The sequence below is a fragment of the Denticeps clupeoides genome, chromosome 9, assembly GCF_900700375.1.
Source record: "Denticeps clupeoides chromosome 9, fDenClu1.1, whole genome shotgun sequence".
NCBI classification, from domain to species: Eukaryota; Metazoa; Chordata; class Actinopteri; order Clupeiformes; family Denticipitidae; genus Denticeps; species Denticeps clupeoides.
The window spans coordinates 3,960,368-3,977,661 of NC_041715.1; the positions used below are offsets into that span (position 1 = coordinate 3,960,368).

Below are 17,294 nucleotides of genomic sequence, written 5' to 3' on the forward strand. Positions count from 1 at the left end.
GAACAGGGAGATGGATTCCGCCGTTACAGGCGGGCTGCTGTGTGTCTGGGGCTGCTGGGTTTGGTCCTGTTGGGCGTCGCCGCATTTCTCTGTATCAAGTACAGAACAGAGAGGGACCAGATACTTGAGAGCTACACAGGCCTGCATGAAGATTTACTCGCCAACTACTCAAGCTGTGAAAAGCAGAAAGTCCAGCTAGAGACCAACTACTCAAGCCTGGTTAAAGAGAGAGACCAGTTATCCAGTCTAAGAAGCATGTTAGAAGCTAAAGTCACCCAACTTGGTGAGTAAAGTGCATTTTTAATTTTACTTCATTTAAATGACTTTAAATTGCTCTTAAAGGAACATAGTGGTTCCAAACCTCAAGTCAGGATGTTTTACTTTCAGAGTTTAACTTAATCAGGCTCTAATGATCATAAATAAAGCAGGTTTATGGCGCGTTAATAAAAATATTCAGGTAGGAGCTTTTCAAGGAAGAGGATTGAGAACCATTGGTTTTGCTCTGTACTCTACTCCATGCCGGAATTGTCAGAACTACACAGCAATATGAACCTGTAGTTGTTGTTCGTTACAGAGAAACAATTTCAGGAGTTCAACTGTCGAATTTTCCAATCTGCTACTGAAGACACGTGGAATATGAGCAGAAAATATTGTAGAGAGAAGGGAGGAGACCTTGTGATGATAAAAAGTAAGGAGAAGCAGGTGAGTGTGTGAAAGGGAAAGAGAATACGAGAGAAACATGGTTCTGTTTGAAATAATCCTGACTATTAGCATTTCTGGTCCAGACCGTCCTTAATGAAATGAGGCTCAATGGATGGATCGGCCTTAGTGATGAATCTGTAGAAGGGAAGTGGACATGGGTGGACACCACCACAGCTAACCAAACGTAAGACATACAGTTTCACCACGAATTCTCCCTCAAACTACGGAATCATCTGTTCTTTTTGAGTCATACAGGGCGGAATTTGTCCTGCATTTCATCTTGTCCACATTTTGTATGTGTCATGGGGTTAATTTTTTTAAGGTTCTAAGGAAATTTGAGTTGAAATGGAGTTCAAAAGGAAGCCAAGAATGTAGTGAAGATATTGCAGGAGTAATATGACGAGTACTGTGCAAACATTTCAGGTAGGGAGTATCTAAGAGTGTAAAACACACTCTTAAAAGGCGAACGTGGTAATAATGTTGATGTTGACATGTCGAGATGTTCTAGAAGACCTGGGTGTCGCTCTCTCCCAACTCTGTAAAGTAGTGAATGATGGATCTACAGATGGAGAACAATTTTGTGTTGCTGCTCAGCGAACAACAGGAGGACAGAAGTCTCTTTCTCTACACGCATCATGTCATTGTTTTATGAAAATAAGGAAATTATTCTGCAATAAACGCTTTAGGTAGATCAATATTTGATCAAAGTTTGCTTTCAGTTTGTATTGGTGTCTTTTGAACAGTGATGGACAAAAACATATATGACTATATTCCATATAATAATAGAGTAAAGTAAAATACGTTTTATTTTAGATTCTGGGATGAAGGGCAGCCTGACAATTGGGGTTCAGTGGATGAAGACTGCGCTGTATTTCATTCCAAAGATGACGACCCACCGTTAACCTGGCATGATCATAAATGTTCAAGCAAACACCTTGCAATCTGTGAGAAATCAGCTTTTCAGTAGCACTTTTATTTCAGGCTCTTCAAATGAAAATATACGTGTGTGTGTGTGTGTGTGTGTGTGTGTGTGCCTGTGTATAAAACATAAATTGATAATGTGTCTCAGCAGGTTTGTGATTATGATTTTATTTTAATTTCCAAAGCTTTTTATGTACTACTGAATAATTTTAACACACACCTAGGTCTCTAGTTCTTTTGAATTGTAATTGGTATTGCTTACTTGTAAGATGCTTTAGATAGAAATGTCTCCTAAATGAATGTATTATGAATGTATGAATGTCTGTGTTTTAGTTGAATGTTGCATAAGCATCTTTGTAAAATCTATTGTCTACACAAATGCTTTGAAATCTAGTCACTGTCAACTGCTGATCAAATCAACATCTGTAGTAAAGAACCAAGTGTCCCACACAGCCACTTAATCTGGACTTTAAACTGTTATTAAGGGAAATGAATGTGTTAGTTATGCAAACTGCATATTTATTTTACTTTGTGTTTTATATATCTGATGTTTAAGGGTGCAGTGGTACCCAGTAACATATTAGGCCCTGTTCATACGAGAACGCGAAAAACAGGTTTTTAAAAAATGTATCCACACAGGAGAGTTATCTGAAATGTTTTTATCCACATGGATGTGCACACATGTACATACCTGTAGGTGGCGCTGTAACTCCCCGCTGTCCTTGTTTTGTAGCTAGTTCTCCTCCGTGGTGAGTTAAACACGTCGTTGTTCTCCAGTCTCGTCTTTTCATTAGAAATGTGCACCGTAGAGAGGATTTCCTGTAGTTGCTGCAGTGATTGTTGTACATGTTGTACACGCTTTGCCGTCCACACAGAGACACGGAATAGGGAAACTCACCTGTTTCAGAAAATAACCATTCTGGGTCCCTTGAAATGCTGTTTCCATCCAATCATTGTTGTTTCACCATCCACTCTCACAGGGATGGCATGGCAGCAGTTGATCCAAAATGCTTTTGAACAGAGCAACTGTGGAAATAAAACAGTGCGCTGTTCTCTTTAGGCACAAAAAATGTACCAAAAATTAAGCCGTAGCCCAAAAGAGACCGCACCGTAAGGACCGCACCGTGGTATTCCTGTACCGTTGTACCCAATAAAGATGTTAGACAGTTTTATATTGAAGCTGAAGAATGCAGATTTTCATTACATTCTTCTGGCAAGTATGTCCCAGCACTTAAGTTCATTTAAAAACAGGCCATGAATTATGACCTTTTTCAGATTGCACCTCATTTTAGTCTGATAACGTGGAACACCGGATGAGCACGAATATTGGGTGGCAGTTGAAGATGGTAGGTGAGGGGAAGATGGCCGGCTGAAGATTTGAAGCAAAGCACCGCAGGTATCGTCCTGCGACTGCAGGTGGAACCAATGAGCCGGCAGAATGCCTTCCACACAGCTGAGACAAATTGGGGTCCACGATCGGAGACAATGTCCTGTCCCAATGAACCCATGAAGACGGATGACGTCCTGGAACACAAGGTCAGCAGTTGTGGCAGAGGAAGGTAGGCCGGACACGGTGGCCAGGTGGGCCACCTTGGAGAAGCGATCCACTATGGTCAGGATGGTGGTCATTCCGTTGGCTTTGAGGAGAACGGTGATGAAGTCCAAGGCGAGGTGGTTCCAGGGACAACGGGGAATTGGAAGAGAATGCAGGGGACCAGGGGGAGTGTTGGGATGGTTTTGATGGTCATTCCAGACCAGAAAGGATGCATCCACTTCCTCTGATGCATCCACTTTCACAACAAAAGTGAAGGTGTCAGGGGAAGTGAAGGGTCTGGATGTTGGAGGACAGGGGCGGTGGTGAAAAGATGGCACAGGGACTTGGAGGCATGGATGCCATCTGGTGTCATGTGAAAAGGGTGTGCTGAGGGTTTGGTGAGAGCAGTGAGTGGGGCTGCGACTGTACTGTAGCCATGGATGAAGTGACGGTAGAAATTTGCACACCCAAGAAACCGTTGTAGTTGTTCCAGCTTATTGGGCTCCATGGTCACATCCTGGGGCGAGATGGTAAAGCCCAGGAACATGGTGGAGCGGCAGTGACCGAGCGGCTGGCAGCTTCAGGAGTCACATTACTTCATCTCCGTGTTGCTCCCGGTCACATGGATGGAATCATGTGACAGATCTACAGTTTCTTATATGCAGAGATCCTTAATGAAAAGCACAGGAAACATACAGAGTTTGTGAATCAGAGTTTGCTGAGGCATTTGTACAAGACGGTCAATAAAGAGCAAAAAAAGGTTCACTACGATACTAAAAACAGTTGCTAATAAGCATATTCTTAATTTCGAGCAGGTGTAAGATGGGACGTCTTGACATTTCTGTGCCTTTGTTGTGCATGGAGATTCAACACCTCAGTTTTTGCATGTCTTTGTTGAACGGCATTGCAACATTTCAAGTTGGAGTGGTTTGAATACAGTGCTTTTGTGAGAGTTTTTTGCTCTGTTCTCCCCGTTTTTTACAAATGGTGACCCCCGACGTGATACCTTTATTCGGATGTGGATCTGCGTCTTTTTTATCTGAATTTTACTGCATAGCGAGGAATAGAATCTATATGCTTTAACTTAAATGAAAAGGATCGACATATCCTAAAAAAGCCAGGCAATGTGGCATGTAGATATGGCTGGCACAATAGATGAACTCACAAACCAAACTGTAACTAGTAATAACCAAGATTTGTGACATTTTAGATTACCGGTATTACATTGAACATCATAAACCATGTCCCACGGTGAACAATTTGATAATAACTGATAAGGGATTGGAAATTGCACTGTTAAAATTTACAGTTTAAATTCATGTTCAATTTGATCAACATGTACCAGGATCAGAATTTATATTTATGTGAAACTGTTTTTCTCTCTGAACATCTGCAGAGTTATGCATTCCCTAATAAAGGTGGAAATTCTCTAATCACATGGAAACAAGCGGGACATTTTTTATTCGTATTGATTTTCCCGCCACTGTTGTTCATTAGACTTAATAAGTCGATGCAAATTTGCAGAGTTATGAATTCCCTGTTAAGCTTCTTAGTATATTTACATGTCTTTGCATTACAATATCTGATCATTGTTGTCATTTATTTTTCTGGTTTGGTTTGAATGTTCAATGGACACTGTTTTTCTACAAGTACAATATGTATGACCTTTTGACTTCATCAGACTCCAAACAAAAAACCCCACCAAGTTTTCAGACTCCAGACAAAGAACCCAACCAAGTGTACAGAGCCTTTGATCAAGTTGAATATTCTATGTATGCTGATGTGTTTGATCTCTGTCAAGATGCCAGGTTTCCCTACAAGTGTGATCTCAGACACCTGAAGATCTTAAAGGACACAGAACCACGTCGCGGAGCCATGACATTTCTGCGCCTTTGTTGTGCATGGAGATTCAACACCTCAGTTTTTGCATGTCTTTGTTGAAAGGCATTGTAACATTTGCCGGCCCTCCCCCGAGCCAAACGTGTGAGGTGCTGGTCATCGGGACCGCCTACTCTCTTTGTCTTCACCAGACGGGAGGCACCGGGGGTGTGACGTCAGAAACAACAGGTTCTGGTTGGTCTGTGACAGCTTCCTGTAGGCCAGGTATATAAAGATCTGTTCACGTGTGGGGGAGTGGCACCTTATTTTCCCAGCTGTTTTCCATCGAAACAGGATTTTCCAGTTTTCGAGTCTTCTCTCTCCTCTCATTTTTCTCCTGGATCAGGTGATGTCTCGGTTCTGGCTGTACTGTCTTTTTCTATCTTTTCCTCCTCTCTCTCTCATTTTGGTTTTCTCTGTAACATTGGTACCTTCTTACATACAATATTCACATGTAACTGCAATAATAATTTACTGGTGTTAATAAACGGCTCATCCTTTTAACCTCTATTGTGCCATTCCTCTTTCTGCCAGGTAACATCAAGTTGGAGTGGTTTGAATACAGTGCTTTTGTGTGTAGAGAGAGTTTTTTGCTCTCTTCTCCCCAGTTTTTATACAGGGAACAGGCAGACGGAACCTTGGATCGTTAGACATTGGACATTCATATTCTATTTCTGTTGATGAAGGAGATTGGGTCCACACTTCAGGACACAATGTTTTAATTCCAGACACAACTTTAGAAGGCTTTGATGATTATTATTATTAGTAATAAATATTGAAAAAGAAATGATCTGCTGTGTCCTCTCTGTGTCCACCATTACCCTGTAATGACTTATGTAAATTATACTCAACATCCCACTATGTTTCTAGTCTGGGTCCAGTTCTGTTTGGATCCTGCTCTGTTCAAAGTTGTTCAGTTTATGCCAAAGAGCCCGAGTTTATTTCTGTTCTTCATTATGATCAATATTAAAGATGCTGTGCACCTGTACCTCCTGCTCTCCTTGAGGCATTTCAGTGGGTGTGTTGCATGATAAGAGAAGGGAGGAGACCTGGTGTTTGTAAAGAGCAGAGAAAAGCAGAGAATACTAATGAAGTGAAAGTGAAGTGATTGTCACTGTGCTATATGGAGGACAGCTAGAGATGGGGATGAACATAAAATGCTTGCACATACATCACTTTTCCACGGTTTGCGATGAATTTGGCAGGAACTCATCATACTCTTGCTAACAGACGTGTGTTGTGCTGAATTATTCTATAAAATGTAATTTGCCAGAAACTCCTTCCTGTGTTCATCAGAGCATGTTCATAGCATGGCTTAGAACCCACATCCCTCAGCCCATCTATTATTAGCAGTTAAACCAAGATGACCACAGACATAAATACTTCCTCCTTCCTACATCTTGCAAAGTGTTTCTGTATGTGCCGTGTTTCACAAGTGTTCATGGTTAAAAAAATCAACGCAAGTAAGGATATGAACATGAATAACAAAATCTATGCAAATGTAACAGCCAGCAACCTGAGGACAACCACTGGAGCTCTGCAGTCTGGTAAATTCTACAGACTTTTCTTTCTGCCTCGGTTTCCTCTCAGCATATCAGATAATCAGGCACAATACATTTTTATTAAAATGATTATATTGCTAAGATTGCAGGTTTATAGTGTGAGCCTGATACCACTGAAAGGAACAGCATTGATAGAAAATGTGCCCAATGTCTACACTGAACATTTCATATTGAGCTCAGAAGATACTGAAAATGCGTTCAGAGAGTGACAAATTCTTCAGGCGAGTGTGTGTCTGTATGTGAGAGAAAGTCAGAAAGACGTAGAGAAACAGGTAGAGAAAGCTGTTGCCTTCTTTCAGTTCTGTCTATCTGAACGTGGTTCATGGAATCATAAATTGATCCAGACTTGTTTGGAAAATAATGAAGATAAGTAGAAGCCTCCAATGAAATCTATTTTTACCTTATTTTTAACTGTCAATTCTGACTTTTGTTAAGAAACGTGACTGACAATAAGACTGATAAGTTCTCATTTACTTTTCCTGGGAAATGAATAGTTAACAATAACTACACAGATTTGTGTTCAACAGATTAAACAAGAACTTCCTCTTTGGAGGAACTGATTTATACTGAAGTAAAATTGCTTTTGCAACCGGTTTTGGTCTCAAGATAATTTTTTTTCTGGACTCTATTTGGTCTCGGTCACTTGTGATACAAATCAGCAGAGCACATGGTGCACACATTGAAATTTGTCTTCTGCATTTAAATAAGCAGTGGGCAGCCATGACAGGCGCCCGGGGAGGACGGTGCTTTGTTCAGTGGCACCTCAGTGGCACCTTGGCAGATCGGGAATCGAACCAGCAACCTTGTGATTACGGGGCCGCTTCCGTAACCACTAGGCCACCTCTGCCCCGGTCTTGTCTTGATTTTGGACATAGCGGCCTCGATGGGAGAACAGAGCATCCTCACAGAACAATATCATTATTTATTATGTGTCTAAAGTCAAATGCAAGACTGCTTCTCTGAAGTCTGGTTCCTGGCTTTACTCTCTCTTCTTCTATCCCTCTTTCTTTTTTATTTGAGGTTTTTCTGCAACGTTGGTACCATTTTTAGATACGATCTTTACATGGAACTGCAATAGTAATCTACCTGTGATAATGAATTATAAACTGTTCATTCTTGTATCCTCTATTGTGCCAGGCCTCTTTATGTCCAGGTAACATCAGATTTATTTACAGTAAGACGTATACTTGTTCCCATTCCTCTGTCCATCTTCCCGAACTCTGTTTTTCTGGTACCTGGTGTAAGATTGGGCGTCGCAGGACCATGCTTTTGTCTTGCATAGCAGCTGTCTACAAGAAGAAATGTGACATTCCTGTGCCAATTGTTGTGCATGAAGATTCAACACCTCTGTTTTTCATGCCTTTTGTCGGACGGCAACGTGTGAGGTGTCGGCCGTCAGGACCGCCCACTCTCTTTGTCTTCCCCAGATGGGAGGCACCGGGGGGGCATGACATCAGAAACAACAGGTTCTGATTGGTCTGTGACAACTTCCTGTAGGCCAATGACAACTTCCTGTAGGCCAGTGACAACTTCCTGTAGGCCAGGGGTAAAAAGGTCTGCTCACATGTGGGGAAGGGACTTTTATTCTTTTCTTTTCCTTCCCAGCTGTCTTTCCATCAAAACCGGATCTTCTGGTTTTCGAGCCTGCTCTGTCATCTCATTATTTCTTCCCATGGCTCTGCCTCTTTCTCTCTCTCTCTCCCCCTTTACTCTTTCTTCTAATTTTTGTTTTCTCTGTAACCTTGGTACCTTTTTACATTCAATATTCACATGTAACCAGTGTTAATAAATTAGAAACTGTTCATTTTTAACCTCTATTGTGCCATGCCTCTTTCTGCCAGGTAACATCAAGTTGGAGTGGTTGAATACAGTGCCTCGGAATACAGTGTGGAGGGAGAAAGAGTTTTCTACACTCTGGTCTCTCCCTACCACGCTCTTTTTTTACACTGGTTTTCTTACACGAGTGTCAACATCAGTGTTTCAGCGTCTGCAACACCCACTGATGGAAATGTTTTGTGATGCACCACAATTGGGTCACTGTCTGCCTCTTCTCTGTGGGTTTCTCTCGTCCCCCCTGCGCGGCGTATGAAATCACTTATCAAAAGAAATGCTTTGTAATCCAGGATTTATTTTCCACAAATGCCTCCTAATTATCATTTAAAGCCACACACACTTCCTGGGTAATTCTCATTGTGTGACTGGATTAAAGTGGCTGTAATTCTGGACCAAGACGGAATTTCAGAAAGAGACTTCAGACACAGTATTAGGGGACCACTAAGACCGAGATAAAGACTTTTAATAATGAACCACCAACCTGGAGTACATGATCAGTGTCTTCTTCCTGTACGTATCAGAGCATGCTCACAGCACCGATGAGAACCAATCACATGTGGTGTAAGTAAACGGAGGAGACCGGTGCAGGGACAGACTGTTCTTAAAAAAATAAAAAGATTTTATATTGCAAATATGATCATGATGGATAATGATTTTTTTTCCATATATATTTTCAGATAGAAAAAATCAAATGTGCTAATTCTGGTATTTCCTAATAATAACAATGATAATATTTTATAACTTATTAAAGTACGATGTGTAGTGAATAATGGACGAAATCCCAGCCAGCATCGATCAGCGTGAGAACAGGAGATGGCAGCAGACCAACGCTGCTGCATTAATGTGGACTCGGTCTTACGTTCCTGTATGCTGGTTTTGTTCTTGTGAACTGACACACACCGGCGGGGGTTTCATTTAGGCTTTTGTGGTTCACTCAGTCGTGACGCCTATATATGTTAATTACCGTATATGTGTTAGAACTTATATATAAAAGGAAACGCCACTAATTCCTTCCTGTAGAGAGAATTAGCTTGTGTTTAATAATGGTTGAAGTTTCGATATGAAACGCTGGGTATTTGATATTCTTTCTGTAACCGTTGTTTTTAAGCAATAGAGACAGTCGCATCTGCCACCTGGCAAAGTACAGAAATATTCTTCATTTCAGGCGCGGAACATGGAGAAGGATTCCGCCGTTACAGCTGGGCTGCTGTGTGTCTGGGTCTGCTGGGTTTGGTCCTGTTGGGCGTCGCTGCAGGTCTCTGTATCAAGTACAGGACGGAGAGGGACCAGATACTTGAGAGGTACACAGGCCTGCATGAAGATTTACTCACCAACTACTCAAGCTTTGAAAAGCAGAAAGTCCAGCTAGAGACCAACTACTCAAGCCTGGTTAAAGAGAGAGACCAGTTATCCAGTCTAAGAAGCATGTTAGAAGCTAAAGTCACCCAACTTGGTGAGTAAAGTGCATTTTTACTTTAATTTTACTTAATTTAAATGACTTTAAATTGCTCTTAAAGGAACATAGTGGTTCCAAACCTCAAGTCAGGATGTTTTACTTTCAGAGTTTTACTTATTCAGGCTCTAATGATCATAAATAAAGCAGGTTTATGGCGCATGTTAATAAAAATATTCAGGTAGGAGCTTTTCAAGGAAGAGTATTGAGAACCATTGGTTTTGCTCAGTACTCTACTCCATGCCAGAATTGTCAGAACTACACAGCAATATGAACCTGTTGTTGTTGTTCATTACAGAGAAACAATTTCAGGAGTTCAACTGTCGAATTTTCCGATCTGCTACTGAAGACGTGTGGCATGAGAGCAGAAAATATTGTAGAGAGAAGGGAGGAGACCTGGTGATGATAAAAAGTAAGAAGAAGCAGGTGAGCGTGTGAAAGGGAAAGAGAATACGAGAGAAACATGGTTCTGTTTGAAATAATCCTGACTATTAACATTTCTGGTCCAGACCGTCCTTAATGAAATGAGGCTCAATGGATGGATCGGCCTTAGTGATGAATCTGAAGAGGGGAAGTGGACATGGGTGGACACCACCACAGCTCACACTACGTAAGATATATTTTCAGTTTAACCACAAATTCTCCCTCAAAATACAGAATCATCAGACACTGAGTCATACAGGACAGAATTTGTACTGCATTTCATCTTGTCCACATTTTGTATGTGTCATGGGGTTCATTTTTTTAAGGTTCTAAGGAAATCTGAGTTGAAATGGAGTTTAACAGGAAGCCAAGAATGTAGTGAAGATATTGCAGGAGTAATATGAAGAGTACTGTGCATAAATTTTAGACAGAAGTGAGAACATTTCATGTAGGGAGTATCTAAAAGTGTAAAACACACAAATAATCCTGATTAAAAGGCGAACGTGGTAATAATGGTGATGTTGACATGTTGAGATGTTCTAGAAGACCTGGGTGTCGCTCTAGTGAAGTAGTGAATGATGGATCTACAGATGAAGAACAATTTTGTGTTGCTGCTCAGCGAACAACAGGAGGACAGAAGCCTCTTTCTCTACACGCATCATGTCATTGTTTTATGAAAATAAGGAAACTATTCTGCAATAAATGCTTTAGGTAGATCAATATTTGATCAAAGTTTGTTTTCATTAGTTTGTATTGGTGTCTTTTGAACAGTGATGGACAAAAACATATATGACTATATTCCATATAATAATAGAGTAAAGTAAAACACGTTTTATTTTAGATTCTGGGGAAAAGGGCAGCCTGACAATTCGGGTTCAGTGGATGAAGACTGCGCTGTATTTCATTCCAAAGATGACAACCCACTGTCAACCTGGCATGATGATAAATGTTCAAGCAAACACCTTGCAATCTGTGAGAAATCAGCTTTTCAGTAGCACTTTTATTTCAGTCTCTTCAAATGAAAATATACGTGTGTGTGTGTGTGTGTGTGTGTGTGTGTGTGTGTGTGTGTGTGTGTGCATAAAACATAAATTGATAATGTGTCTCAGCAGGTTTGTGATTATGATTTTATTTTAGATTCCAAAGCTTTTTATATTATGTACTACTGAAGAGTTTTAACACACACCTAAATCTCTAGTTCTTCTGAATTGTAATTGTTATTTCTTACTTGTAAGATGCTTTAGATAAAAGTGTCTCCTAAATGAATGTATTATGAATGTATGAATGTCTGTGTTTTAGTTGAATTTTGCATAAGCATCTTTGTAAAATGTATTGTCTAAACAAATGCTTTGTAATCTAGTTACTGTCAACTGCTGATCAAATCAACATCTGTAATAAAGACCCAAGTGTCCCACACAGCCACTTAATCTGGACTTTAAACTGTTATTAAGGGAAATTAATGTGTGTGTTTTTAGTTATGCAAACTGCATATTTATTTTACTTTGTTATTTATACATCTGATGTTTAGGGGAGCGGTACCCAGTAAAATTTTAGGCCCTGTCCATACGAGAATGCGAAAAACAGGTTTTTAAAAAATGTATCCACACAGGAGCATGCCGGGCCTTTTTCACCAGGGTGTTGATGTGACAGGACCATGACAGGTCCTGCGTGATATTAACACCGCGGTAACGGAAGCTGTCCACTCTCTCCACTGGGCTCCTGTTGATGACAGGGGTCTGGTAGTTCCTCTCCTGCTTTGTACTGAAGTCCAATATTAACTCCTTTGTCTTGCTGATGTTCAGGTGGAGATTGGTCCTCTGGCACCAGTTCACCAGATTTCCAACCTCCTCCAGGTAGGCCGTCTCCTCGTTGTCGAGGATCAGGTCCACCACGACAGTGTCGTCAACAAACTTGATGATAGTGGTGGAGTTAGTAGTGGCTGTATAGTCGTATGTGTACAGGGAGTACAGCAGGGGGCTCAAAACACAGCCCTGGGGGGCTCCGGTGCTGAGAGTGATGGAGGCTGAGACATGTCCGCCATGCAGATTTTTATTACCTTCGTCTGGTAAGTATGCTCACAGCACATAAGATAATTTAAAAACACATAAGAATTTTTTTTTAAATTAAGGCTATGAATTATGACACTGCAGAGAAGGCAGGATTACAACAGACATCATACTAAGAACTTCCTACTTCGAGTTGAAAATGTATTTGTGAACGGAGGACAGCGGTGCAGTGACACAGTGTTCATAGACATTAGTGTTCATGTTCAGAAAATGAGCAAAAATCAGGACATGATCATGGAGGATGAAATATATGCTAATATTAGCGACCAGAAGATGACTACTGGGTCTCAACAGCCTGGTAAATTCTATGTTTTTTTTCTATCTTTCTTGGTTCCAGTACTGCATACAAGTTTTCTTTAATTTAATTTAAAAATAAGAAAAATGTACTTTACTTTCTGACTGCAGTTAAGAAAAAATGATATATTTAGTACTTCTGAAGTTCTAATAGTCTGGTCAGAAGATATTTCTTTGCTTGCTGGCTTCTTTCAGATCTGTCTTTATCTGTAAAATAATAAAAAGAATAATTTTTTTATTAAGCACAATTTCAAAAACAGTTCACCAAAGTGCAGTGCAGAGAATAATAATAATTCACAAAACAATGGGTGAGGACAATAGTTAACTACAATAAGTAAAAAACATTCGGTGCGTCTAGAGCTGGAGCGGTAGTTTAGCCTAAAGTGTCAATTCTGAAGAAACATGACCAGTAATAACACCGACAATTTCTCATTTCCTTTATTGGAGAAATGGGTTCATAACTACATACATCTGTGTTGAGCAGATTAAAAAAGAACTTCTTCTTTTCTGGTTTCTACTTCATCATGATGAGAGACACACACTGCCGTGTACTCTAGAATGGGAGACGAAGTCTCGTGTTCCCAGTATGTAGTTATCAGTACCAAGAATGAACAGGTTGTGTTCACTGGAAACCTGTACAATTTGCCCCGAAAATGCTAAAAAAGGGGGTCTCTGTGATTCTCTTGTAATAAACGTAACCCATCCTCTATCTCTCACGTTCTTCATTTCAGCCGGGGAACAAAGTGAAGGAATCAGCCGCTACAGACCGGCTGCTGTGTGTCTGGGGCTGCTGGGTTTGGTCCTGTTGGGCGTCGCCGCAGGTCTCTGTGTCAAGTACAAAGTGGACAGAGAGCAGCTACTCAACAGGTACACAAGCCTTCAAAAGCAGAAAGACCAGCTAGAGACCAACTACACCAGCGTGGTGGAAGAGAGAGACCAGCTATCTAGTCTAAGAAGCAAGCTTGGTGAGTAAAGAGTTTAAATTCCGCTTGGGTGTCTTCTTGTCTTGTGTTTGAAGAGAGATCTCATGGACATCAGGCTAAGACAATCGTTAATAGATTAATAATGAAGGAGGCCATTTGAAAGAAGTGGGTTGATTGTTGTAATTGTCCGAATTTTATATATATATCATGATGAATCTACACTTTTTTTTTTTACAGAGGAAGAACTAAACAGATTAAATGGTCTAATTTTCATCTCTGCTACTAAAGATGTGTGGAATGCGAGCAGAAATTATTGTAGAGAGAAAGGAGGAGACCTGGTGGTAATAAACAGTAGAGAGAAGCAGGTGAGAGTGGACATGGACACGAGACAAACATGACACTGTTTCATATTATCCTGACTGCTAGTATTTATGATTCAGGTTGTCATTAATAAAATGGGATTGAACGGATGGATCGGCCTCAGTGACGAATCTGAAGACAAAACGTGGAGATGGGTGGATGGAACCACACTGACTGCAAAGTAAGATTTTTCCCTCTTTCTGTTTAAACAAAATTAATATACTGTTTTATATATTAATATACTGTTTTTATTAGATACTGGGATAAAGGACAGCCCAACAATATGAATGAAGACTGTGTTGTGTTTCATTCCAAAAAAGACAACACGCTGTTAACCTGGCACGATTACCCATGTTCTAGCAAACAGCTTGCCATCTGTGAGCTTGTCAGTAGGGCATAAGAAGATTAATGATGTATTTGCACTGAACTATGAATATGAACCAAAATTTCTAATTGAATGTAATGTTCACACCCTTGGCCACAGGGTGTCACCACCAGTTCAGGACTGTGGGTGCTTTGCCTTTGACAGTCGGGGTGCTTATTAGTTCCACCTTTAACCCTTTCACTTTCAGCTGGGTTCTTCTCAGTTTAATTCAGATGCGTGGTGTAAAGAACAAAAATACCCAGTTCTGTGTTTTGATGGTGCAAAAAAGTTTTATTTCTCTGCTACCTAAAAAGCTGAAAATATTGCAGAGCGAAGGGGGAGGACCTAGTAGCTTTAAACAGAAAAACAAGTTAGTGGAAAAGAGATCTGGTCTATTTGAGTCTATTTTACTGATCAGCCACTGAAGGCCTACCGGGAGGTAGATACATGATTTAAAAACAGTCCATTTGCCACGTCCTCTAGCTGACAGGGGAATGAAGTGCAGAGGCGGGACATGCTGGGAATTAGATTAATTAATGACAAACACAAAGGAAAATAGCACGAGGGCCAAAACAGAGGAAATCAACAAAAACAAACCCGTAGGCATGTGCCGATTGCCTGGAACTGAAAACAGGCATGACGTAAGTAACAGGGTCCACATAAAAATGTCTGCTGGCCAACAAGTCCTTATAACCGGCCACACCTGCCCATGGCTGGAGCCCTGCTGTCAAGCAGATTGGTGCCAGCTGCGTCCCCAGCTGCACCCAATCGTGACACCATTTTAAATAGACGCAGGAACCTGCATGCTCTACAAACCCGTCGCTATTCTTTGAGTCCTGTGAATTTGCATGACTTTTGTTCTTCATTTAACATGAAGCCACAGACTTTTAGAACTTCTGCCATGTGGCTGATGATACAGAAGACGACACAAGAACAGTTTCTTTGCCCTCATTGTCACCCTGTTGAGCTGTTACGATGCTAATCACCTACAACATTACTAATGCATGTTATGTACACTGCAATTTTTCTGTTTTTCTGTATATAAAATGTTTACTATATTGTATAATGTTGTTGTCCTTTACACTCTGGTTGAGAGACACCATCGACCGGAATCAAATTCCTTTTATTCGCTCATGAACGGGCAACAACCAACACAACACTGGACAGGACTTCTGCTCATCTTTCTCCACTTCCTCCTCCTCATCGAGCTCCAAGTCCATGTCTCTCAGGTCGAAGCCTCCTTAATTGCCCTCTGGACATGTATGATGGTGCAGTAGGCGGAGTCAGCAAATTAGCAGCTCCACTCATCTAGTCGCCTAAAAGAAAAAGCACTCATACACAGACACATATAGAGCATACATTTCATACATTTACAGCATTTACCAGACGCCCTTATCCAGAGCGACTTACAATCAGTAGTTACAGGGACAGTCCCCCTCAGGAGCAATTTAGGGTTAAGTGTCTTGCTCAGGGACACAATGGTAGTAAGTGGGATTTGAACCCGGGTCTTCCGGTTCATAGGCGAGTGTGTTACCCACTAGGCTTCTACCACCCTATGAGCACCCTAGAGCAAAGCGTAACACTATGGACATAACAACTACCAGTCAAAGGATTGGACGCAACTTGTTGGTCTTGCATGTTACATATTATAGTGAAGTGAAAGTGACGTGATTGTCATTGTGATACACAAGCACAGCACACGGTGCACACAATGAAATGTATCCTCTGCATTTAACCTATCACCCTTGGTGAGCAGTGGGCAGCCATGACAGGTGCAGTGAGCAGTGTGTGGGGACGGCGCTTTGGTCAGTGGCACCTTGGCAGATCGGGATTTGAACCGACAACCTTCTGATTATGGGGCCGCTTCCTTAACCGCTAGGCCACCACTGGCCCAGAACAAAGCTGAAGACACAGGGCTATGAAATAACATGCAGGGTTATGTAATAAACAACAACAAAAAAATAGCAAGCATGGGTTTTGCTGTGATGGCAGTTTGCAACAGTCCTGAAGGTTCATGCTGAACACTTTCTCAACATTCACTCATGTTAATGAGCATCCCGTCACGCGGCTTTTGATGATGACAACAGTAAACTAAGCACCCGACTTAGAGGAGACTCTGAAAAAACTGATTCATCCAACATGCTTCACTTTCTCGTGATACAACAAACACTAAATATGTTTCTTGCGTTGGATTCTTGGAAATGGCTCCATCTTATTCTCCACAACCAACACAGAGTAGGGGCGTCCAAGTGTTTGACTGGTACTGTGTTTAAATATATAAAATAGGATGGAAGAATAAACAAAGCTAAAATCCTTATTATTTATTGTTGAATACTAGGACCTTGTGTAGGAAATTGTTGCAACACCAGCAGCAGATGTAAACCGTAGGGCTTCCTCTTTATAAGTAAATGGTTTTCTGCGAAAGCCCCACTGACTTCAGGGAAATGGAGCTCTCTGAGGATCTCTACACAAACCTGGATGCTGACAACATGAACAACGATCACGTATACGACAGAATAGTGCCCTGCAACCCTCAGGGAACCACCGGATCTCAGCAGGACGGTACATGTCGCTTTCTGGTTCAGTGTGTCCTGATGGAAGAGGCGTAAAACACTCATACGTGGACAGATAAAAATTAGCTTTTTGCGACAGATAAAAAATTGTGTTTTCTTGACACAGCAATGACTTTATTTAATTATGGGTTCTGAAATTGCATTTAGTCATTTAAAAATCCATCATTGTCTGAGGTACAAGTGGTACAGCTGTACAACAAAGGGAAGGGAACCGCCAGAACAGCAAAGTCTAATGACAGGTGATAAGCACCCCATACTGTACTTCCAGGAGGCAGTAACGGCGGGAGAAGTTTCTCCAGATGGGCTGCGGTGTGTCTGGGACTGCTGTGTATTGTCCTGCTGGGGCTCGTCGCGTGGATGACCATCAGACACACAGCGGAGAAGGAGGAGTTACTCGCCAGCAACAAG

At 41.2% G+C, this 17,294-nt stretch overlaps 2 protein-coding genes across 2 annotated transcripts; both read left to right on the plus strand.

The window, feature by feature from the left end:
* Positions 1-125: 125 nt before the first annotated feature.
* LOC114796966 (CD209 antigen-like protein E) lies at positions 126-1,118 on the plus strand. The gene is made up of 4 exons (XM_028991529.1): positions 126-283; positions 575-702; positions 786-886; positions 1,025-1,118. The coding sequence occupies exons 1-4, from the start codon at positions 256-258 to the stop codon at positions 1,029-1,031; spliced, it is 264 nt and encodes an 87-aa protein (XP_028847362.1). The 5' UTR covers positions 126-255; the 3' UTR covers positions 1,032-1,118.
* A 5,339-nt stretch (positions 1,119-6,457) lies between these two features.
* On the plus strand, positions 6,458-15,297 carry LOC114796811 (uncharacterized). Its single transcript, XM_028991302.1, has 11 exons — positions 6,458-6,582; positions 9,596-9,883; positions 10,182-10,309; positions 10,393-10,493; positions 11,148-11,278; positions 12,352-12,371; positions 12,457-12,670; positions 13,398-13,631; positions 13,827-13,954; positions 14,030-14,130; positions 14,205-15,297. The coding sequence occupies exons 1-11, from the start codon at positions 6,477-6,479 to the stop codon at positions 14,347-14,349; spliced, it is 1,596 nt and encodes a 531-aa protein (XP_028847135.1). The 5' UTR covers positions 6,458-6,476; the 3' UTR covers positions 14,350-15,297.
* Positions 15,298-17,294: the final 1,997 nt, after the last annotated feature.